At 41.9% G+C, this 25102-nt stretch overlaps 1 protein-coding gene across 1 annotated transcript in view; it reads right to left on the bottom strand.

The window, feature by feature from the left end:
- Window positions 1-17045: 17045 nt before the first annotated feature.
- The window catches only part of LOC5564164 (hemicentin-1), a 269484-nt gene continuing 261427 nt past the window's right edge, over window positions 17046-25102 (bottom strand). The window contains exons 5-9 of the mRNA XM_021844820.1: window positions 20247-22400; window positions 19820-20185; window positions 19381-19752; window positions 18730-19306; window positions 17046-18667 (exon numbers count right to left, since the gene is read on the bottom strand). Coding sequence (XP_021700512.1) covers window positions 19116-19306; window positions 19381-19752; window positions 19820-20185; window positions 20247-22400 — 3083 coding nt within the window. The 3' untranslated portion in view covers window positions 17046-18667; window positions 18730-19115. The remainder of the gene's footprint in view (window positions 18668-18729; window positions 19307-19380; window positions 19753-19819; window positions 20186-20246; window positions 22401-25102) is intronic.

Below are 25102 nucleotides of genomic sequence, written 5' to 3' on the forward strand. Positions count from 1 at the left end.
TTCTTTAAGGAGTCCCTACGCCGTTTTTTCACATATTTCTCTAGCCATTTACATATGAACTACTGTTTAAATTATCATAAGCCGTAGATAATTTGAGGAATTGATCAAAAAAATCATCTAGGGATTAATCTAGGAAATTCAGGAATTACTCAATAAATTCGACCAGAGATTTATCCTTCGACTGCATCCACGAATGACTCAAGCAGTTATTCCTGAAAAATCTCGAGTACCTTCAAAATTTAATATGAAGTTGTAGTAAATACTACAGCAATTTCAAAGGAAGTTTCTTCAGGGTCTCTTTTCAATGTTTTTCAAGGAATGCCTCCAGAAAATCCTGCAGAATTTTATCCAAGGATTCAATGGATAATTTTTTAGATAATTATCTTAGCCAGCTACTTATATTGTACAACTTCCATGGCAAAAACCCGAAGCCGAATTTTTATAGGGTAGGATTATGCTATGAATCAATAGTCCCATATCGTTAATAGTGGCAGACGTTTCACATACTTTATATCGCTTAAAAGCCTTCTTTCTTATAAGCTTTTTGTTGACTATTTGTATGAATGGACTATGTTAAAACAATAATCGTGACCTTTATACAAGGACTGAACTATTTCTTTAAATTGTGTAAGAATACTGAAAGACAATATTAATTATTCCCGTATTTAGAAAAAATATGAACGTAACATAATTGAATGTTATTCTTTCAATTGAACTTAAAAGCCCGTCTAATTTGTCAAAATTTCTTAAATCGGAAATTACTCTTCTGTTTTTTTTTGCAAAGTAAAGCATCTCATATTGATTAACTCAATGCAGTTAAAAAGACGAGCCTAAACAACTAAAACCAATTGCTGTACAATATGTAAATAAAATTCATAGAGAAATTACTACAAAATGGTATAGAATAGATGTGCTGAAGCTGTGACCAGTGAGCTGGATGAAGAATGCATTATCCACTAATGTGGCCCGTTATTTCGTAAAATACACAAATGAGCTTATTATAATTTTAATTTGAAACAAGTTCTAATTATGTTTTAGAAGTTGAGCTTCTACAAGAATCGCTCAAGTACAGTGCATGGGCGGATTTTAGTTTGTCGTCGTTGGTGTGACACCCCGCATTCCCTGTGTTACATTCCTAGTGGGTCTGTTTGATTTCCCCCTTGTAAAAAAAAATCAGCGTTGCTTTAAGATCGCACCAATTGGACACTCTTTTGACAATAGTCCAGCAATGTTTGGATTGAACGAAATAGCTTTAAATCATCAGCATAGAGTAATTTGCCACAGTCCAGCTGATTACTAGAGATGGTCGGGTTTCATATTTTCCAAACCCGAACCCGTCGGGTACGGGTCGACTTGTTTTATTTCTTTGGGCCCGGACCCGACCCGAACCCGAAAAAAAATCGCTTTTCAAACCCGAACCCGAACCGAAACCCGAACCGAAACCCGAAATTTTTTGTTAAAAAAAAACCGAATAAAACCCGAGTTCAAAAAGATGATAAATTCATCATTTCTGATGCATAGGGACACTTTCATGTTGTTACTCTGTTTTTTTTTTTTTTGTGGTGGTAAAATTCAGTTTTATTTACAGGTCATTTCAGGGTACAATACAGTTATTTACAAGTCAAAGACAAACAGTTATTTACACATCGAGATGAAAATTAAGTTGGTTAACATCAATTAAACCGTTAACGTCATTAACGAAGCAGATGTATTTTACAAAAATTTTTAGCATCTCAACTCTTGTTGTTTTCCTTATTCCGGGCAACGCCGGTCGCATCAGGTCTTCGAACGATAACCGTCTCCATCCATCCATCAGCGCGGTTAGCCTCTGTTGTACGACCGTCCATGCCGGGCCGACACGAGCACATTCGCTGAATTTATGCCGGAGCGTTTCGATTTGTTGTCCACCGCAGTGCACGCAAAATTCATTCTCTGCTCTCCGCATCACGAACAGCAGTTTGCGGTGCTCCCACTTCTCGTTTACCAACAGGTATAACTTGGTTCGTTCCGCCGAAGAGAGCTGCTTAACGTGGATGCTACGCCACGCACGTGGCCAGTCAATCGTTGGATGATTTTGTTCCACCTTGGGCAAGTCCGTCTGCGCGACGAAATACCGATGGATGAGATCGGCGGAGGGGTTTTCTTGGATAGGGGGTGGAATGTGGGAGTAATTTGAAAGGATTATTTTCAGGTCGGGATTATCGATTGAAATTGCTGGGCGGGGATTGTCGTGGAAAATAAGGGATTTATAATAGGGAAGGGAATCGATTTCTTTCAGATGACGATTGATGGCGAGTGATTTTGCCTTCAACGCTGGCAGATGAAGGTTTAAGCCCCCATGCTCCTTGCTGCGCGCAAGCTGCATCATCGGAACGCGGGCAGGCATTCCTCTCCACAAGAACGCGCCCATCGTGGAGGTGACTTTCGCCGTGTGTACACCTAGTGGTGGTAGCACCGACGAAACGTACCAAAGCTTCGACGTGCCGAACGTATTTAACATAATCACTTTCTGGTGTAAGGTGAGCAAACGCAGCGAGTGTAGCCACATTTGTTGCGCAAACTTCCCCACCAGCGCATTCCAATTTATCGTTGTCATCAGTCGTATGGAGTTTGCGAAACTGATACCCAGAATTTTAACTACATCGGCTGTCTGTAGCCACTGGGTATTTATCGCATTGCCCTCATAAAAACCAACGTTGATTGACACCGTCTTTCGCAAGTTCAAGCGGGCGCCGGCAACAGCCTCGAACCGAGTGAATATTTCATTCATCAGTTCGATCTGCCCGGCTGACGTCACGATGACGCTGATATCGTCGGCGTATGCGACCAACAAATCGTTGCCGCATGCTTGCTCGAGCCTACAAACCAGGGGGTGGAGGTAGAGCACGAACAGATGCATGGACAACGGGTCACCCTGCCGGACCGAACGTTGAATCTCAAACGGACGTGAGAGACGTCCGTTGATGAGCAGCCGAGAGGTGGATCGACTGGCAATGCGCGAGAGAAGAGCGATGAGATCCCGATTAAAGCCGAGCGAGCACATGGTGTCGAAGAGGAAAGAGTGCCGGACCCGATCGAATGCGTTCTCCAAATCAAAGCTGATAAGCTTGCCGGCGCGCCGGTGGTGACGGAGACTCGCAATCCGATCTTTCAGAGCCAGAGTGGCCTGAAAAATGTTACGCTCCGAATTGGAGCATTTCTGCCCGTCGCTCAGCACGTGGTGGGCTCGCATGACGCACTCTAGCCTGGTCTTGAGAATGCGCGAGAGAAGTTTGTAATCGCTGTTGAGCAGCGAGATGGGTCGATAAGAACGGGCCGTGTTGTCGCCTCCCATCTTCTTCACCAGTACGATGATGCCCTCCACAAAAGCAGGGGGAAGGTTGCCTGCTAGTGCTTCGTTGAGCAAGAGATTGAGCTCCCGATGGATTACATCGAACATGCGGAGATAAAATTCTCGTGGGATGCCGTCATTGCCGGGAGAACGCCGCGGGGCACTCGCTCTGATGGCAGAAAGTATTTCTGCTGTGGTGATCTCGTTCGTGCAGGCTTGATTGATGGGATCATCGGGAGGGATCACACGCTCGCATGCAAACCCGTCATCGTTGTTGTCGTCTGCTGCTTCCTCTGTGTACAGACCCGAGAAGAAGTTGAGCAGATTTGCTTCGATCGCTGCTGGCTCGGCAACGGTCTCATTCTCCTCCGTTCGCAACTGGGTGATAACGGTCCTCTTCCCCCAACTGAAAAATCGATACGGGTTCTCCCGCCACGTATGTCTCGTTCATACGCATAAACATGTGCGAGAAATTTCGCTGAAGCGCCAACATTTCGCCTTTCAAGCGATTGATTGTGGCCAACATTTCTGGGTGTTGGTAGTACCCATCGTACGCTAGCCGTAATTCCGCATATAGACGCTGATGTGCGTCATGGAATTCGTCATAGACGATTCGTGATTTGCGTTTGAAGAAGGTTTTGATTTTTGGCTTAGCGTACGAAAGCCACCACTCGATCCACGACCCGTAATTTCTGCGCTGCCGAGTCCAATATTGCCACTGTGTTTGGAACTCGGCAACATTCTCGTCGGTGAGAAGAGACGGTCGAAGGGACCAGAAACCACGGCCGGGCTCATTTCCTAGCTGGGGGAGGCAGACACGAAGTGTCAGCGCTTTGTGGTCCGTGAACGAACAGACATGCGTATGCGCGGTACGCAAATGCTCCCGCAAACCGCTGCTCACATATATGCGATCGAGGCGCGATTGTGCGTTCCGGCAAACGTAAGTGAAACCGGCATCTCGGGGGCGCAACTTTTCCCACACATCGTGGAGCTGCAACTGTTGCACAGCTGTTTTGAGGGCCGGGCTGGTGTTTGCGCTAGACGAATCGCATGCTCGAAGCACGCAATTGAAATCGCCAGCGAGGATAATGTGTTGAGTGGGATGGCGGAGATAGTAGGCTAGAGTGCCGTTGAAAAAATCCTCCCGTGCTGCGCGCTGTGCAGAGCCGGACGGAGCGTAGAGGTTGCAAATCGTGGTATCGTGCACTCGCAGAGCGATAAGGCGGCTATCCAGGCTTTTCTCGACGTGAGATACCTGAATGTACTCCTTCAGAGCAACAGCTGTTCCTCTTCTCGTGTGGTCTACATTCGTGTATACGACGAAGCCAGGCAAGGAGAGCTGGTCGTTTTCCACTTCTTGCAGACACACAATATCGAGGCTTTGGCTGTGGATGAAGGTGCGCAGCGCCGCTAGTTTCGTGGGATTGGTGATGGTGCCGATGTTGAGGGAAGCGATATTGTAGGATGTGAGAGCCATTACTGTTGTGAATCCTCATCCTGCTCGTCGTCATCGTCTTCTCGGCGTGGCTTTTTGCCGGGTGGTCGGCCTCTGCTTCGCCTGCTGCTCGTGGATGCCGACGATTCATCGGTCTCGTTGCCGTTGCCATTCTTGCTGTGCGATCGCAGCGCATGGATTGGCTTTTTGAACAAGTCCACCACAGCAACATTGGGTTGGGTAGCTTCGGTGGCTTGTTGTGTCGTTCGGTGAGATGACGACGGACCTTGCGCACGATGCTGATGCGGGCTGGGGGACGCCGTTAAATCAATCTTGTCGGATTGACTGTTGCTTTTCGTCGCCGGGGCAGACTGTTCGGTCCGACTCGGAAGCTTCGGCAGCTCGGGAAAAGCAACCGGTGAGGCGAGCGATGGCGCGGTAGAAGCTACCGATTTCGTGTTCGGTGGTTTCACACCGGACGATTTTTTCGGTGGCTGACGGATGCCACTTTGCTTCGCTACGTTGGCGTAGCTCTTCTGCACCAGCAGTTTTTTATTCTGGACACATGATATGCCAGAGTGTGCCTGCTCTTTGCAGTGTTTGCATGAGAGCACCTGCCCCTTGTACACCACATACGCTTGCTGCCCATCGATGGTGACCCACGAGTCGATGTTTCGGTTTAGTAGCATACGGGCAGACCATATGCCGAGTGGTATGCCGGCGAACTCGTAGCTCTCTCCCCACGTTAGCTCGTGAATCGAGATCACTTCACCAAACACACGCAAGAACTCCACGATCTTCTCCTTCGTCACGTTTTCGGGTAGGTCATGGACCTTCACTTCGACACTTCCATCCTCGATGGTTATTCGAAGCTTGTGCTTCTTCCCGTCTATTTCCACTTCGTGACGTCCATCGTGTTCTTCAACAATTTTCTGTGCGAGCGTCAGGTCGCCGACCTTGACGAACGCACATTGTTCACCTCTACTACACTGTAGTCTCAACACATCTTCCTTCTTCAGGCCGAGCACTGTGCGGCAAAAGCCGTGCACCTTTTCGAACGACGGCTTCACGGGGAAGTTCGAATAATCGATTCGAAAGGTGTTTTCTCGCCTCATCGCGTAATCACCACACACGCGACGCGGCACAACGGAATATCGATAGAACGATCTGAAAAAAATGCCTGACTAATGAGGAGCGCAGTCGTAAAAACGTCTATGCGTCTCAGAAGCTGAGCGATAACTGCTGTTCACAATTTTCACCAAACCCGACTAAACCCGATTTTTTCAAACCCGAACCCGACCCGTACCCGATAATTCTGTAGCCTCCAAAGCCGACCCGAATCTGAACCCGAAAAATTTAAACTTTTCAAACCCGAGACCATCTCTACTGATTACACAAATCGTTTATAAGGAGATCAAAAATAAGTGGACCTAGGTGGCTCCCCTGTGGAACTCCGGAGGGTATACCAAATAAATAAGATTTCGCGCCATGTATTTTCACAAAAGGTCCAAGTCAAAGTAAGTAGTGTCAGGGGAAAACAAAAAAATTCCAACTGAATTTTTCTCAATTTTTTTTATTCATATATTGATGAGTCCTGCCTGTGGAAAAAGTTTCATGTGAGCTTCGTAGCCGTGCGGTTAGCGGCGTCAGTCGTTTAGGCGTATTGCGCTACGGAGTGTGGGTTCGATTCCCGCCCCAGTCGGAGAAAACTTTTCGTCAAACGAAAAATTCTTCACTGGTCCACTGGTCGTTCCATGTGTCCGTTGTCTAATGTTAGTAATGTTCAGTCTGTGCAGCCTTTGGCTGAAGACGGTGTAAATTGTCTTTTTTTTTTTTTAATCTGAGACCTTCCGGCCCAAACCCGTACGGAAATAAAAAAAAATCCCCAATACCAAACTAGTAAAACATGTATCATTGTATATCATTTTAATTGTGAAATAGATGAAAATATTACCACAGCAGCTAGTGTTATTTATTGGAAAAATCGGAGCTCTATTTCGTATCAATCGTTTTCAGTTTGAATTTGTACGGAATTTAACACTGAAATATTTAGGGTCTGTCTCAATTGCGTTGTTAAAACGAGTCCAACCTCAATTTGACAGTTTGGAAATTATTTCCCCTCTGATTTTGATCTGTCAAAAATAAGTCTGCTTCAGAGGAGACTTATTTTTGACAGATTGCGAATTATTTTGCTAATTCGTGTTTGTTGTTATGGATGCCGTTTACGTTAATGTTCCTGCTTTGATTACCGATGTGGGCGGTCTGATCTTCCAGCTGCACCGAGGAACGCTTGTACCGTCTGCATCAATACCCGGACGCTTAAGTCGACAGAAATGTTCAAACTTACATTTTGGTATGTTTGGTTAAAATATTCTTGAAGTGTTAATATTCAACATATTATTACACTTCAGATCTTCATGAAAGTTACTAAATTTTCGATATTATTCATGATTTTTACAAGTAAATCAACGAAATATAGGAGTGTGTCTTGTCTTTAAATCCGGACACCTGATCACATGATGTTTTTAAATCCGGACATTTTTGGATCAAAATCCGGACACCTGTGTTTTATATGACATTTTTGCATATCTTCTCAAGAAAATCATACAAACTCGTCGAACTAATATATTTTTATCAATTCGACGTACGTTTTTCCCTATACTGTCACAAAGAACAATACATAACTAATATTAGTGATTTAATTACCTGAACTGAATCACGCGTGTGGCTTGAACTCGCTAACGTGTGGCTGGAATCTCAGATATACGCAATTATTCTTACATGACACCACACGATGTCCGGGTTTAAAAACACTGACCCGTAATCCCGGACCGTCTCTTTATACTCCTTTTAATACACATTTGCTTCATAATTCACAATAGTTATGTTATTAAACATTGAAAGTATATCTCTGTATTTAATTGTATTCAAAACACTCCATAAAAATATACTTCACAAACTCTTTCTTCAACCTTTGGTTTGGGTTGTGCGTTCAAAGATCTAAATCTGCATTCACAAGGACCAAGAAGGGATGACGTCCGACAGAAACGATTAACGTGTTGTTATTTTTAGTAATTATTTGGCAATGTTAACTAGATTGCAAATGATAGTATGATAATCTTCAATGTTTAAAGTATAGACTATGAAAAAATCCCAAACATAAAAACATTCAAATTATGTATAAATTAATGAATATTACCAAAGTGTCCGGATATTGGTACCGTCTGGATTTTGATTCACCACGGTAAGTTATAAAATGCAATTCGCCGGATTTTTTTCAGTATCCATGCAAGATACCCTGCTACGGAAGTAGGGCGCATTAGAGCGCATCCGGATGCGAATCGAATTCACCACTTCCGAAGTTAAGTATCTAGTATAGATTCCGAGAAAAATCCAACGTCGGAGAGGAACCGTTTCTAGCTTTTTACCGAGCTATAAAGCTTCCTTGGTGGGATAAGTTGTTCAATCCGGATGGTCAAACAAAAAAAAATCTGGGTTGGGTACCACTTCTAGTACTGCATTTGGTCCCTCGGTAGTGCAAAAGGTACCCAAGTTTGACAGATCGCAGTACACTTTTCACGGCATTCTAAATTACCTTATGAGCCATAAAATTTTGGGCAACTACAAGGGACATGGAGGTCTTTAATTTGTCTTTGTCACTATGATAAAGAAAGTATGAGCTGCGCTACCTCCTCAAACTCAAACAAATTTCTTAGCGATAATGTTTCAAAGATTTTTGTTATTTTAAAGACATCAACTTTTTTAATATGGGAATTAAAAGGTTTGAAAGGTAGTGTTGAAGATAACTCAATCGATCTTTATAAATTTTTGAGAAAAATTCCTCTTTCCTGACATTTCTTAGCCCATATTTTATATTTTTGATAAATAGGGTAAAGTGAAAATGGCGACCAAATGAGTTTTATGTATATGGGAAATGTCGATCCCGCAACAGATTTCGGAATATTTTAAAACATTGTAACCGATGATCAATATCGAAACAGATTCCAAAGTTTTGTGGTGTTTGGTGCAACAAAACTACGAAAAACAAACAAGTCATTGCGATTCAAATATTGTTTCGTACCTAGTAAAAAAAATGATGCTACCAATAGAGGGATCATCCTAGTCACCTTGATTACTATGGCATGGTATTTCAGCATTTAAATCTATTTTTCCTAAACACTCACGTTTATTGACAAATTTACGATATTAGTTCAAACTGTGTCCAGACCAACTCTACTAGAACACAGTTATCATTTATAAAGTTGATATATATTTTTGGAAACAGACGTATGACTTGGTGAAACTTTCTCATGGATTTATCGTTTTTGCTTTAATTTTTTACAATCATAATTAAAAATCTTATAGCCAGAATCCATATCAAACATAAAGGACTTATTTGATAAATACCATGGTATTGCATAGCTGAAATACTACAATGTTTTTCAAAACAGACTCATGCATTTAAAAGAGGCTTAGCCCAAGTTCCAGTGCTGTAGTGAATTTAGATCATTTTTTGTATGTTATATATATATTTTTTTTGTTACCGTCGAAATTTGGTTTAGTAGCATACCTGCCAGATTCTGCAAGACTTTTCATTTTGAACTCACCAGACATTTTCCAAAATCTACTGGCAACCCTGCTCTCAAGTGACATTTGTTACGCTTGCCTGAGTTCAGCAAAATTTATCATGGTTCTATGATGGTGTTGAGTAAAATTACCGCTATGATTGTAATTATCGATGCTTTGGCAAGGGAGCCATGATAGTAGAATCCATGTATGCTGGATTGTTCAACATTTTCGGGCAACAAATTGATAAAATTGTTTTTCTGAAAATGCAATATTGTCGAGGCGCATTGTGCGTTTCGAGTGTACACGATGTAATAAGCGTGACAACCGAAACAAAGGTAGGCATCGAAAAATAGCGGAAAGTTATCATCACAGATGTTTTAATTTGCATTGTGTTTTATTATTCACTGATAATTTTATTATGAAGTATTTATAAATTCGTTAGCCAAACTAACATGATAAACATATTGTGAGTTTAACTTGTCTTGAGAACTACTTGTGGAAGGTTTATTGATGTGTTGAGGATTATCATAAGTGATGATTACAAGTTTTAAGAGATACTTGACAGTTGCTCTCCTACACCGTCTCTAGGTGGGCCACTTTAGTCTTATGAGAGGTTTATCATTGGGTTAGCTTGGGTTTGTAGAATTACTGGTTTTATTTCTAGTTTTATAGAATTGGTGTAAGAGAATACTTCAAGAATAGCATAAAATTAACTTTGCTACTTGGGTTGTTTAAAAAACTGTCGGTTTCTAGTCAAAATTCCAGCCAGAATTCCCTCAACAACTTTTGTTTTAAAGTTGGACTCTTAATAAATTTCTAGCAATATCCTTAGCAAATTATCACGAGATCGCAATGGAAACTTAACGGAAGCTTCTTTGTGAAACTTTTAACAAGATTCTTGTTGAAACCATAATTCAAAGAATCCAAGCGGAATTCCTTGCATGACTCATGGCTGAGTTTCAAGCTGTCAAATAACATAGAACAAAAACAGTGCTACCAACATTGATAAATCGCGTCTTATGTCAGAAAATGACGTTTGCCTTCGTTTTAGGTGGGCTATAGCCCAACTAACGGGAGCCCAATTAAAACGTAGCCCACTTGAAGATAGTGCAACGAACGAAACTCGACTGTACCTGACAAGATGCTTGATGTAATTTTAATCCTTGCAATGCGTATTCCTGCTGTGGTTTTTGGCATTAAAGCCTGCATTAATTTTGAAAAAATAATAGGTACCTTGCAAAATCAAAAGTCAAAACACTAGTGTCTTCGAAAAATTGATAGGTTTTGGAATTTGCATAGGAAAATTGTGAAAATTGCAAAATGTCCTGATTTTGAATCTCCAGAAGATGGTCACCTAAGTGCGCTTTGTTCATAAAAAGCGTAAGAATGAAGCGCCACCCTTGAAAATTGATTTCGAAGTGCGGCGAGTTGCGGGTGAGTTACTCGCTGTCCGGTTTGGTGGCGGTGCGATAATATTTTGTGGCAACCTGCTTGTACTTCGGGTTGAAATTTCCTGAAAAGGCAACGATTGCGAAATGGACCAGACAAAAATTTAATTTGACGGTCCGTTGATTAATTGGAGGGGAACTAATTTCCGAAGTGTCAAATTAAAGTTCGGACTAATTTTAACAATGCAATTGAGACAGACCCTTAATTGTATGAAAAGCTACGTGATATTGCTATGAATTACGTTTTTTTTCAGGATGGTCGATTCGATCTCTTCGGTTGAGAATATTTTTCTTACAAATCATTTAAAAATAAACCATTAATTAACGATTGGCGAATCAGATTCTCAATTAATGTGTAACCGAAGAACTCTTATCTGAGATGCTGGCTTTGTCTCAATAGGGATGTAATTCCAAACAGAAGAAAAAGAAAATTCATCTATTCTAAACATGAAAAGAAACAGTCATACACTAGAATCAAATACACACTTAAATCAGAATGCCAATCTAAGCTGTTGTAAAACTCGGTTAAAGGTCGTTTGCTGACATTTTATTAAAAGTGACGTTTGGTGACGGCACCCAAAGGTGCTGTTGAAAGTTAAATTGACTTTTTGCTGACATATCAGTTAAAATTAATTTGCTGTCCGCTCAGCTGTGTGGATCTCGGTAAAAGAATGAAAATTAGTCGAACTCAACTGAGTGTGTCCTTCACGAATTAGGACATATCAATTCTACAAGATCACATAGGACAGTTATGTCCATTACAATATGTGATTTTATATATCTTTGTTTTATTAACTTTTATTTGAAATTTATTGTCACTTTTACACTTTTTATTAATGCCAATTCTGAGCGCTATTATTGCGTATAATGTATGTGCTTGAAATGTACATCCTCTTGCATTCGTAGGTTTCACAGATGTTCTGTTGATGCAATTTAAAATTTTGATTGGTCATTGGAAATGTACATTGATACAACCAGTCTGTCCAAATTATATGCATGTCCAAGTTATATACGTTACCCTATGCCGAAGTCGCAAGAGGGAATCAAGTTGTTTGTTCTTGTTCTCAACCTGATAATAAATTGTCAGTGAGGTAGGGGAGCTTTTGACTACCGGACGTAGAACAAGTCAGATACATGACTCTATGAGACTACCCCGAACGCCACTACCCCTAAATTCATTACCCCGAATGGGTCATTACCCCGAACGCCACTACCCCGAATGGGTCACTAGCCCAAACGCCATTACCCCGAATGCATAACATTTGGAGACTAATTCTAATTAGATGGTGGGGAGATAATTATACGATTATTTATGAGTGTTGAACAAATTAGGCTTAACATGTACGTTTTAAATTTAGAAGATAAATAAGGAGCTAGATTCCCACTAAAACAAAAAACACTAAGTTTCGTTCGGATTTATCCTTCAATTTAAATGAGATTCACACAGCCACACTGCAATGCTCTGAAGAACAGTCTATATCGAAAAGAAGGGTGAATAATATGCAGTAAAGTCTCGTTTTGGACGCTGCCACCCACTTCATTTACTCAATTTTTATTAAATGTCGAACTACTAGCATTAAGATCTTCTAACAGATTTTGTTTCGTATACGATGCTAACAGAAGATCACCCTGTTCTATTGAACCCACTTAAAGACCAACATTATAGACAATCGTTCCGCTGTAGCAAAGAAACACTAATACACTTGAACATGTTAGAAAAACGGCGCCCTCCGTTCGCCGCTACAGTTAACTAATTGATTAATTAATACTTTCATTGGTTTGTGGGATCATTCAGCTAAATTTATTTAAAATAACCACAAACATAGTTGTGTTTGATTTAAGGCAATGAAGAAATGATGATTACAGAAAAGTAATGAGCAGTTCCATAAGAGACCTGACTGTTTTAATGCAAGAAGATAAAAGAAGGGAACATTTTTGATTAGAATTATAGCAGGATTAATTTCGATAAATGCCTTAAGGATATCCTCCTTAAAAAAAAGCTGTTCCATATGAAAATATTAGTGGCTAGTTCATCCAACGAAAACTTAGAAGAACAGCCTATTTAAGGAAGAAGGGCAAATTTCTGGTGACATGCTTGCAGCTTTGACGTGACGTGAATAATCATTTGAACAACGTGATGCTATCACACAACCTACCTATATTCATAACAAAGTAAAATCTTTGTTAAAAACAAAATTGCAATAGGAACACCACTAAGAAGCACGCAGCTGTTCTGCAAGATTATATTGATCGTAGAGGTTCGAAATCCTCCGATGGTGGCATATATACAAAAATTGTAAATTGACAAGGAAAGCTCTCAGTCAATAAAAGGCTTGTTTTATTAAAAGCCCATTCACAAATTTCATAACGTTAAGGTGATTATAAAACGAAGCCAAACATTGAATTTTCAAGTGCACCAGACTGGAGAATCAGACAACAGTTCACGTTGACAATCAATCAAATTGCTTGCTTGCTGGTGGTGGCCAATGGGATAAATTTTCAACGCGGAACGCTGTTTGGTTCACAAGTCTTGTGCTCTTGAAAATTTGAGGTGTGGCTTCGTTCTATAATCACCTTAAAACAAATGTTATGGCTGGTTGTCCTCGAAATGTTACACCTCATACAAAATTTGTACAATTTCCATACAAAAAGTGTTACGACAGGGGCACGCTCAAAAAAGAGTTCTGGGAAACTGTTCTGAACTGTCGAAAATACACCATGAAATACCATCATGTTTACGCATAAACATGATCTAGTTCACGGTGTATTTTTGTGTGTTGACGAGTTAACGTCTGCTGTTCATGGATACGAGAACGGATTTTTTTTCTGTGGGTGGGTGGGTGAGCTATTTTTGGCGCTATGAAATTCGTGAATGAACCCTTGAACTGTGAAAGTGCACACTTTGCTGAAAAACAGGCACTGCCCCAAAAAGAAAAAAAAGAAGATATTTGCAACGAGATATTTCGAAAGAAAAGCTGACATATAAAAGAAGGGAAAATATGTGTTGAACATTTTACCTACGAGTTTTACGCACCACTAATTACCAGTTCACATTAGAGACGCATACATCATTGGTTAATTTATTTTTATGGTATGGTTAACATTTTTGCCCGCAAAACAAGATACTGGCCTGTTTCTCATACTATTCGGGGTAATGGCTCATTCGGGGTAGTGGCGTTCGGGGTAATGGGATGGAGCCCAGATACATATTATAAGGAATTAGGTTTGGTGTACAGCCGTGTTGTATGCTGTACCAATATGAACTAGCTGTTGTAATACCAGGAAGAAAGCTCTGCAGAGGATTCAAAACAAAATTTTGAAAATGATTCTGAAGTCCCCTCCCTGGTATTGTACCAATGAGTTTCATAGAATATCCAATGTTGAAACATTGGAACAAATGTCAAATAAAAAAAATTGGGGTGGGTAGTGTCTGTTACACTACCGTGGGTTGACGTAGGACTACTATGGACAAAACTCTGATCAATTCTGGGTCAGACTCTAACAACAGTGCGGTAGCGCTGTTAGGCGCGGGGTAGGCTTCAAGAACTAGCGCTTTCTCCAGGGGGTTGGTTGCATCCCGACGGCACTACATCAGCGTCCTCGGAATCATCCTCAAATTGCCGTATTGTAGATTATTCGTAATAAATCAGATATTGTATGATACTACGAGATGAATTAAGAGATTATATCAAGTATGTGGTGTAAACACATTAGGAAATTTTACACAAATAACTCTTTAGAACACATTTGTTGGCCCTGAAAAGGGCCGATTGTATTGTTTAATTCCCGTAACACGGACACATTTTGACGACGTACTTGTTGAAATCCTCCTCGCCCGATGAGATTTGCGGTGGCGGCTTTTTCGGTGTCTTCTTCATCGCGGCAGTCTTTGAAACTTGGTGGTGTTTTGCTTAGGAACTGCCTTCTTTTTCCTCTCCTCCTTCTCGGATGCCAGCCACAGCACACATCCACAGTTTCCCGGGATTTCACTTCCCTCTTGCCGACATCGCAGCTGTAGTTTCCGCCAATGAATATCTCAATCTTCTGCAGGGAGGACCCGTTCCGTTCATTTAGGGCTGCGATAGCGGCCCGACTATCTCATTCTCCTGTGGACTGCTTCCTCTTCTTCTTCTTGGCGGCGGCAGCGGTGACGACATTGGCTTCGGATGGTATCTTCTCTCGGTCGGTCGACGGTCAGTTTGATTTAAGCAAAGCAAGACAAACGCTATCGATGGCTGTGCCTGAGAAGTATGTCCGGACAGATAAAGCCGACCTGTTGCCTGCTGAGATGCGATTCAAGCGGAGAGTGAAAAGCAAATGACGTCATTTTTTCACTTGCACCCCTATTTATAGATTTCTCTTTTAAAACAGTTATTGAACTATTTGAACAGGTATGTGGAATTCAGTAAGTAAACGAATAGAACCTTTGATGCCTTGTCTTTCGATTGAGGTGCTAATCAAGAAATTTCGTTTAGCCAGCAAAAAGATACAAACGTTCAAAATATTCCATGCCAACGTAACGCTCTTGGTTTTGAAATTCCAATTCACTCCTGTATAGAGAAGAAAGACGTAGTCCTACGTCAAAAATGGATGCGGATGACTATTGACTGATATCGAAGTGTTTTTGTGAACTAAGGTCCGTCCTGCCACTTTACGGGTTAAGTTGTATCTACGAAATAAAAGTAAATGTAGATGATGTAGACGCAAAACAACACGCTCAAAAAAGCGTTCTGGAAAACATGAACTGTCAAAAATACACCGTGAACTACCATGATTGGTCTCGTATACATGATCTAGTTCACGGTGTATTTTTGAGTTCACGCCTGCTGTTCACGGATACGAGAACGGATTTTTTTCTGTGAAATAACATTTTAATAATCGTATTGTAAACGAAATAGTTAAAGAATGACAGCGAAATATTGCAACTGCCGTTTCTTCTATGTTATCCAACAGGATTTTATTGTTTATTTTGTCAGTTCATTGGTAGCGTGAGTTGTTATGTCATTCGAAACACAACATTTGACAAGTAAAGATAGAGTGTGGTGGAAAGTGCATGAAAACCTGCAAAAAAAATATGAAAAATCCAAGGGTGTAAGTTTTACCCTGTTTACCCCTACAATTGTGCATAATAAAGTAGATGTTGTCTCATACATGCAAATATAATGGATACGATCCATTCAAATATGGCATAGGGTGCAGAACATCATGGACTGGACACCTCCATGATTCATTTTGCTCAGCTGAATTGTCTGAATCTTTGCAATAAGAAGCGACGCATATTGTGGCCAAATATGAGTTATGTAGCTTTCAAAAAACTCCAGTGCCGAAGTGAATCAAAAGTTCTAAAAACAGGATACGGCTCCCTATTTGTGTGAAAAAAAAACTCAAAAAAATCCCACTTCAACGTGACATATTTTTTGTACCATCCCTTACCTCACTGAAAAGTCGAATTGAGTGAAGCTAAGTCAAATTAGGGTTGATTTGAGGCCCCGTGAAAAATCAAATTAGTCCAGGATATTTATCACATTTTCTAGCCAAATGACGGGATACAAATCACCGATTTTCTAACTGCAATCCATGTTGACGATATATCTTCTTCTTCTTCTTTCTGGCGTTTCGTCCCCACTGGGACAGAGCCTGCTTCTCAGCTTAGTGTTCTTATGAGAACTTCCACAGTTATTAACTGAGAGCTTACTATACCAATGACCATTTTTGCATGTGTATATCGTGTGGCAGGTACGAAGATACTCTAAGCCCTGGGAAGTCGAGAAAATTTCCAACCCGAAAAGATCCTCGACCGGTAGGATTCGAACCCACGACCCTCAGCTTGGTCTTGCATAATAGCTGCGCGTTTACCGCTACGGCTGGGCCCCATTAGCCGATATATATAAAACGCTATCTCCATTGGGAAACTTTTCGGATATCTATAAACATAAAAATAATCTAATAGTTTTGTTTTATTAAAAATAAATTTGTATTTCCTTCAAAAATGTTCTCCTAACAGCTAAAATGTGTACTTACAAATCGTACTAAAATAAGTAGATCCGCTGATAGCAATAAAAATAGTTTCAGTCAATATATTTACACAACATGCCTTCGGTCGCTACAACAACTTCGACGCAGACGACGTGAAATCAAAAAGAACTTCGCAGCTTTGCGGTAATTAAGCAGCAAAAGTACTTTCTGATTCCAATTGTAAGATCATATATTTGCTTTTATGTCACCAGCTGTTTGAGCCAAAGTTTTCGCTAATTGATACTGAGATGCTTGTTCTGACGTCGTTGTGCTTTCATCGTTAACTATATAACTTTCGTTTGCTCTCTTGCTCAATTTTTTTTTCTTTTGCTCTACTAATGTTGAATAAATTGCTCGTTCGCAGAAACTTATCTCGGTTCTGTTTTTGTTTTTTCATAATTTCTGCTCATTTCTGAGAGTGTTTGAATGTGCATAACGGAGTTGCAGTTTTTTCCGTTTCGCGTCCCGACGCTCACCAAATTGTAAAGAAGTCATTTGTCGCCTTTTCTCGCTTCCGGAATCGGAGCTTGTTCTTGTCCCTCCGGGGAAGGAGTCGTCGCCCACGTCCAAGCAAAAGGAAAGCTTTTCTGCGTCGATTAGCCTTTTTAGTTTAGCGCCTGTTGACTTTTCTACAACTGGAGTGGGAGGTGGGGTGAAGGGCGAGAGTTGGAGACGATGTGCTACTGTAACTGCAACACTTTCGTTCCATTTTACAACATTGAATCTAAGGGCGGTTTCCGCTGCTTGTGGAGTGTTCGGTATGTACAAGTTTTTAATTACTCATTTCTCGCCTAGCGCTCTTATCCTTATCGGTGTGTTTGAGTGTGTTTATAACGTATATAATAGCAACTTAAACTAAAAGTAGAAAAACGAGCATATTTTTGTAACATCTACGGAGGGAAGAGTCGTTAACACTACAAGGAGTTGAAGGATGAGGAGGGTAATTTACATTTTACAAGTTTGAATTAATCTCACACAAACGACGTGAGGAGTTTAAAGTGTAAAGTACACTGAAGATACGGTTCAAAGAGGACACATTTACTTGCGTTACTGCCAAGTGATGTTATGAGCTTTTCTTCAGAAGAAAAGATTGCACTCCTCTTTCAAGGAAAATGCTAGATGGAAGGATTGATCAAAGTGAAATGTTCTAACCAACAAGTGTTCTCTTTTCGCACTTGACGAAATTTCAAAATCAACTGAATGTATACTTTGAACATATTTAATTAGAACATAATATATAGAATTATAATTATTGTCATGTGTCACGGCTTTGTATTTCTACAATTAGGTGGAAGATTCATCAGAACCCATTTCGAGCGAGTTATCACTGTCGATAGAACTCCCTTCGAAATGAATTGTGAATGGCACCATTTTGCCTTAAATATCCTACGTACAGCTATAATCGACCGTTTAAAACGCATCCTTTTGACTTGGATGAGTTTAATCTTAACCTTAAGTAGCAATCTAAGTTTCTCGAACCCTTAATCTCATACTATTTCCTCCGTTTCAAGATTCAAAACTATCACCTTCAAGCTGCGCGTGGTTTTATCTCATACCTCCGTAATTGCTCCCGTGTTTTACATGCTTGAGTAAATTCAATCCTGTCATTCGGTTTTGTTTCTGCTGAGATTTGACACGTACACACACTAAATGGCACATTCGGTTTCGCGCACTACGGAGCCGGTCAACCACTTTGCTGCCATCGCTTGCAGGCTGTCAGATAAAAATTGCATCAACGAGTGCAATGTGAGAATTTTCCTATTCGTTTCTTCCGGGAAAAAGCTTGCAAAAAATAACTGGAGCTAAACTTATTTAGGCTTACGGTTATATTTACAATCACAGTTTGGCCGCACCATCCAGCGATTGCCTCTGTAACAAGCGAAAAATAAGGTTACATTTTTGTTCGATGGTCAAGCAAACGTCAAACTTACCAGAAAGAGATATTTGAGATCAAACAGAGCCCTTGGGCTGAAGCCGTTTCGTCCAGACGATCGTTATTTTTAAATATATAAACTTTCGCATTTGCCCTCCCGTTTTCTTGCAGTGTAGCTCGCAGCGTTCCAATGATTCAATTCTGTTTGTAAAACAACATCGATTTGGTTGGACGCTACTCAGCCATTACTGCCGGTTATCGATTAAAAAATTTGAACTATTCTCTGTGAGTGTGTATGTCTTGCTTAAAATCGTTGCTCGTGGGTTTACTGATTCTGATAAATGTCTTGGTTCCAAGCGTTTCCTTGTTGCATGTCCATGTTTTTAAGTAGATTTTCGTTGTCCCTGTTTCTTGTGCACTCGCTTGATTTCGCCGGCGCTGTTCCTACACGACGATTTCGTGTATGACACGTCGGTTGCGCGAGTTCGGAGTTGAGTATCCACTTTCCAGGGCCAAAGCGTCGTCGTAGCTCATCGAGAGGTGCTGGTTGGGCCCGGGTGATTTCACCTCATCCTGCTCCATGTACGGATCGGGCAGTCCGCTGACATCGTGATACGGCGATTCGGCAACAAAGTCTGTGAAGAGATGGCAAACAGGGTTGAACAAGGTCGCCCAAAATTTCACCCATAGACTAGTGCAAGACACTTACCCATATGCTGGTCCATCCTCTTCTTGGGCTTGTGCACCGAAGCGTACGGATCGCTGCAGTAGTCCTGTCGCGACGGGTTCTGGCTGGTGCGCATGTTCGGGTGATAGTCATCCCCTCCGTGTTGACTGGCCGTGGTCATCAGATGCGGGTAGGGTGCGTAGTCATCGACTGCTCCGTAGCCACCGTGAGTCATCGGATCGTATCCGTAGTTCTGTTGCAGCGGTTGGTCCATGTAGTTGTGCTGTGGAATCATGTTTGCCGAGTTGGACGCCGCAGCCGACATCTTCAGTTGCCAGATCGAGTCCTGTGAGTTTACGCTTCCGCCGTTATTCGAGTTGGAGTACGAGTTCTCCACGTAACCCATGTTGGACCCTGAGAGGAATAAGGAAAATTGTAAATTTAGAATCGAGGCCTAATGAAATTGAGATGGGACACTTACAATCATTCTGTTGGACTTGTGGCATCATGTTATTCTGCTGATGGTAGCCGTAGGTCTGCTGACTAGCGTACAATGCCGTGTTCTGATCCATAGCCAGATCCATGGAATGCTCAAGAGCCTTGTTCTCCAAGCTACTAGCGGAGTAGTACGGCGGAGGAGCCTGATTCTGTTGCGCCACAATTGATGGATGAATCGAATCGATATCGTATTCCTTAGCCTTGGCCGACTCCTTGGATTGCTTGCGTTTGCAGCGGCAGAACATCAACAGCAGTACAGCGAATAGACCAGCAACGATACAGGATACTACGATGGCGATGAGAGTGGGCAGTTCGACGAACGATGCTTCCGTAATGAGCGAAGGACCAACTGTAATCAGATAAAATCATTTAGAAATCTCACATGAGCACAAAGACAACTCAAAACTTACTATCAGCTTCCACATATTCTCCGCAGTATTCGTGATTGATCTTCAAGCAGAGCTTGACACGAACCCTTGGGTTCAGCTCATCCTCCAGCGCAGGCAGCGGAATGTCCTCCAGACCCGTTCCAAGCGATCGTCCATTATTCCGGCGGTTGGCAACAAAATGCTCGATCTTTCGCTCCACATAGGTCGGCTCATGACCGTTCACATCAAGCTCGACCGTTTCGATGATGTGCCAAGCAGCCATAGGAGTATCACCATAGATGACCGATTCAACGATCGCAATCATCGACAAACAGGTGGTCCCGATGTTCATTGCCAAGATGCGGGTTTCGGGATCGAACAAGGCATGCAGAGGGATTGGAACCTTTTCTACCTTCGTAGTAGCGCTGATTTCGTTCGAGTGTTCCGAAACTCCCTTGGTGTTGAGAGCTTTCACCTTGAACATGTAGCTTTGGTGGTGATCGAGAGGAGTGATCGTGCAAGGAACCTCCCGCCGGCAGTCGAACTCCATCCATTCGGCACCGCTGGCTGCTACAGCGGCACATTCGTCTGTTACCAAGCTTTCATTCGGAATCACGATCTTGCGGTACGATACAAAGTATTTGGTATTGCTAAGACCTCCATCGAAACCTGGAGTCCAGGACAGAACCACGAAATTAGGGCCTAATTCTACCGGCTTCAGCTTGGTTGGTTTCTCGGGAGATCCTTTGGGTTGCAACCGGATTGGAACGTGGATGGTGTTGAGAGCATTGGATACGCGGCAATGGTAGTCTCCGTAGTCTTGATGTCGGAGATTGTTGATCTTCAGAATGCTGGTGTAGACATCGTTGCTGTCCGAGGTTGCACTGATTTCATAATGCTCGTTGTTGATAATTGGAGCAGGATTGGTTCCGAATTGCCATTGGAATTCAGGTTTGGGGTACGATTGAACTTTGCAGACGACTTCAGCGGTTTCCCTGATGTCGTTGGCCACCTTGTTGTACTGATGGAGGACAATCGGTTCGTGTTCAATCTTCAGATGCATGGTGGAATTGGCCTTGTTCACTTCATTTTCGTACAAGCAAGTGTACTGACCGCGATCGCCAGGCATCAAATCGTTTCCATTAGAGCGGACTTTTCCGACAAATTTGAGCATGCTTAGAACTGTGACCATACCGTCCGGACCCTTATCAACGTTGGTTTTGGTTTCGAACATGTGCAAATCGGGGGTGATTTCGATATCGTCCTTCAGCCAGGTGATCGTTGGTTCTGGTTTGCCTTTGGCGCTGCACGTGACTGTGAAGTCAGTTTCTCCAGCACGACGGATCATGTTGGACTGAAGTTTAGACAAGAATTGTGGTGGCTGATGAACTTCCAGCACTGCACTGGCCATTCCTCCATTCCCAAGGTCGTTTCCAGCATGGCAGTAGTATTTACCTTCGCTTTGTAGTCCAGCTTTTGGAATGAGATATTGGGCACCTTGGGCGATGACTGTAGTGGAAACCTCACCACCGACGTCACGATACCAGCGGTATTGAGCCAGCGGCCAGCCAGGAGGATCAGCTTTGCACATCAAGCTTACACTATTACCTACGTGAACAACGGGTTTCTCTGGGGTGATTGTTGATTGACCCGGACGATGACGAACCAAAAGGGCGATCGACGCATTTCCTTCACGCTCCAAAGTCTTTCCTCCGTAAGGCTTCATGATGTTTATGCCCCGGCAAATGTATGTTCCAGCATCTTCGGCCCGTACGTCTCGCAAAGTCAGGGTATCCCCATTCCTTCTGAAATCCAGATCGCCCTCTTTCAACCACTCGATCGTTACCGGAGGTGGATTAGCCGTAACGTTACACTTGATCTGAACGGTTTCCTTCTCTTCGGCTTCTTTGGTCTTAGACTCGACCTGGACAATCGGTGGATACAGAACGTTCAGCACAATTTCCTGCTCTCCAGTTTTGCCGAGCCCATTGTCAGCCGAGCAGGCATACTTTCCGGCGTCCTGAAGCGACACTCGATGGATAGTGTGCACCGGATGCGACGATATGAATCGGCCATTACGGGTCCACTGCACACGTTCCGGTTTCGGCTTGGCATCGACGTTGCACTCCAGCTTGGCAGTTTGGTCACGCTCCACGCTCAATGGATTCTCCGGCCCAATTTCGACACGGGGAAAATCTGAAACGATTAGAATAAAGACGATTATTATTTTACTCAAATCCAAGTTTAAAATTCAAATTTATTTTAAGTGTCTTCCTCTACAACTGCGACTGAAGCTCCAACGTGTAATTTTCTTTTCAAAGTGATTTCTAGCCCAAACTAAGAAATTCTTCACACCACCCGCGAAATTAGCAGAACGTGCAAGTGAACTAATTAGTCCCATTCGCCGGATCTGTATTTTGTTTATGCGCTTTCGTTTCGGGTTTGGCTTCGAAGAACTAGGCCATCTTGTGTGCATCTAGTCATTTATCCGCAAGGCTGCTCGTTTTACACAGCAAAAAGTCACCTAATTGGGTTTTGGGGAAGGAGTTCCGAAGTGGAATACAAAAAAGAAACAAGCCAGCGAACAAGGATGGCCCTCCCGGAATGACGTGATGGTAAAAGGCGGATAGCAGATAGTGCAAATTTCCGCCAAGTCATCCACATCATTACCATCAGCTCTCGAGAGCGTCTCCTGGCCCGGTGAAGGTTTATGGCACCCTGGCCCTCGCTTTGCATGATGAGCTGGATTTGGAGCAGGAACGGTCCAGTCATTGGACAGGGGTTGCCAAATGTTGAGGAGTATGAATCATATGAAGAAATGATATGATAATTTGTGAAGATATTTTGATGACTTATGAAGACAAATAAATCAAACCTCATAATTTTATCCTCTCAGCCTCTCTGATGAATTTTTAAAGATATACCTAATGCAGAAAGTGTTGAAAGTATTTTTAGAGGAGCTATTGGTGAATATCATCAAAAATGTCATTTCAAGGAAATACATATTGGACATCCGATTGCCTAAGTAATCCAACAAAATCCAAAACTGATCCGGCCCATCCGTGCGCTAGTTGGAAACCCCTGGCCCAGGGCAGCGTGAGCTATGTGTGCCCGCCGGTAAACCTGTGTCTGTGTGTATTTTGCCAAGAAGCATTTTCAATTAATTTTTTTCCCGCTGATGCTGTTGCTGCTTCCATCCATCTAACTACAGAAGCAGTGATCGAACCGCACACTGGAGACGCAACAGCAGCAGCAGCAGCACCGGAGGATGGACTTCTTAGCGTTTTGTTTTTTGGGGCCCATCCTGGACCGTCTTCAATAGGTGGTCTTCCACGTGCACAATGAGTATGCGCCGATTGAGGGGAGGGGGGTGGCACTCAAAAAGCGGCAAGAGCGTTTTTTTTTTCGCTCACTTGGAGGAAGCAAAGAGGAAACCAAACAAATATTTAGATTGTCCGTTAAATTAAGGTCTAGTCCAGTGCACGAGTGGTAATTGAATGGTGTGGGGGTTTTTCTCTCGGCTGGCTTGCCGTGTGTATCGCGCCGAGGTATCACGGGGTTCTGGGGGGCTTACTTTTTTGTTTTGTTTTGTTTCGCCGGCATGATTTTAATTCAAGCACGAGTCACGTTTTGGGCGGGCGAGCGGTCGGTCGAAGAAAAGCTGTCTCGGCGTACCAATCTGTCGAGTGACAGAGTGGTCATTTTTTGGGAATGTTATTTTTGTGGTTTCCTGAGGCTAACTGCCACCGAAAGAGGGTCAATTCAGGGATTTCGCATTTGTGGTGTCGTGGCTCTCTTGATGGGATAATTGCGCTGCTGACGTGATCTCAGCGAAAGGTTAACGAGCTGGAAGCTGATTATGTAAATCTTAAATTTTGCGATTTTACTTAGCTGAAAGTGCTTTAACTTAATTAAGGTACCGCGGGGCAAGTGGGAACGAAAAAAACGATAGTTCAAACAAATTGGTCAATAAAATTTTCAAATGTCAATATTTTTCAAATCCAACAACACAATCACGTTTTGGCAACATATTTGTTGGTGTGTGCATGAAACTAATCGAATAATTTCGAAATTGTGAAAACCTTGGAAGAAAGTTTTAGAATCAGCCAATGGACGCAGTTACCTCGCTAAGCGGGACAAGTGGGACACATCCAGTTTCATGCGTCAATCCACATCAGTAAGTCCACCATTACAATAATAGGATTGATAAGTCATAGATTTCTAATTTCAAGTACATGTTTGATGTACATAAGGGATCAACCATAAAATACGTTACGTTTTATGAAGAAACCCTTTATTTAATAGTATGCCACCTTACATTTAATATTAACTGAAAATTCCTCAATAAAAGCGTAAAGAGGAATTAAACATGTTCAAAATATATCATTTATAAGTTGTTAATTAAAATGTAGCACATAAACAATCAATAATTGACAAAATTATAAATATGTTAATTATTATTTATATGCATGGCAGAAAACCACCTTATGGGATGAAATTGTTTTCCATCACTACTTAATTTGGTAGAAATAACAAATAAAGTTCAAATAACATAGAAAAGTAATCGTTCTCATGATGCATTTTAAATTTCAGCTGTGCGTTTGTTCAATTTTGAAGTCGTATTTCAAAAATAAAAATAATAATTAAAAAATAAAGATAATAACACTTTTCTTCTCCCTCTTATGCAATTACGTAATTTGAGGTTGATCTTTTTTGATAAAAATCATTTGTTTGAATGTTTCAGTGCTACTCTCTAGCAAAATGTATGAAACGTGTACGAAAAGTTTTGATTCTGGTTTTTGTTTTGATAGGTCCCACTTACCCCAGGTACAAATATATTTTGGGGTAAGATAGACCATCGAAAATTTCATATGAAATGAAAACAAAATACTGGTTTA

This window comes from Aedes aegypti, chromosome 2 (genome assembly GCF_002204515.2).
Source record: "Aedes aegypti strain LVP_AGWG chromosome 2, AaegL5.0 Primary Assembly, whole genome shotgun sequence".
In the NCBI taxonomy this organism is placed as follows: Eukaryota; Metazoa; Arthropoda; class Insecta; order Diptera; family Culicidae; genus Aedes; species Aedes aegypti.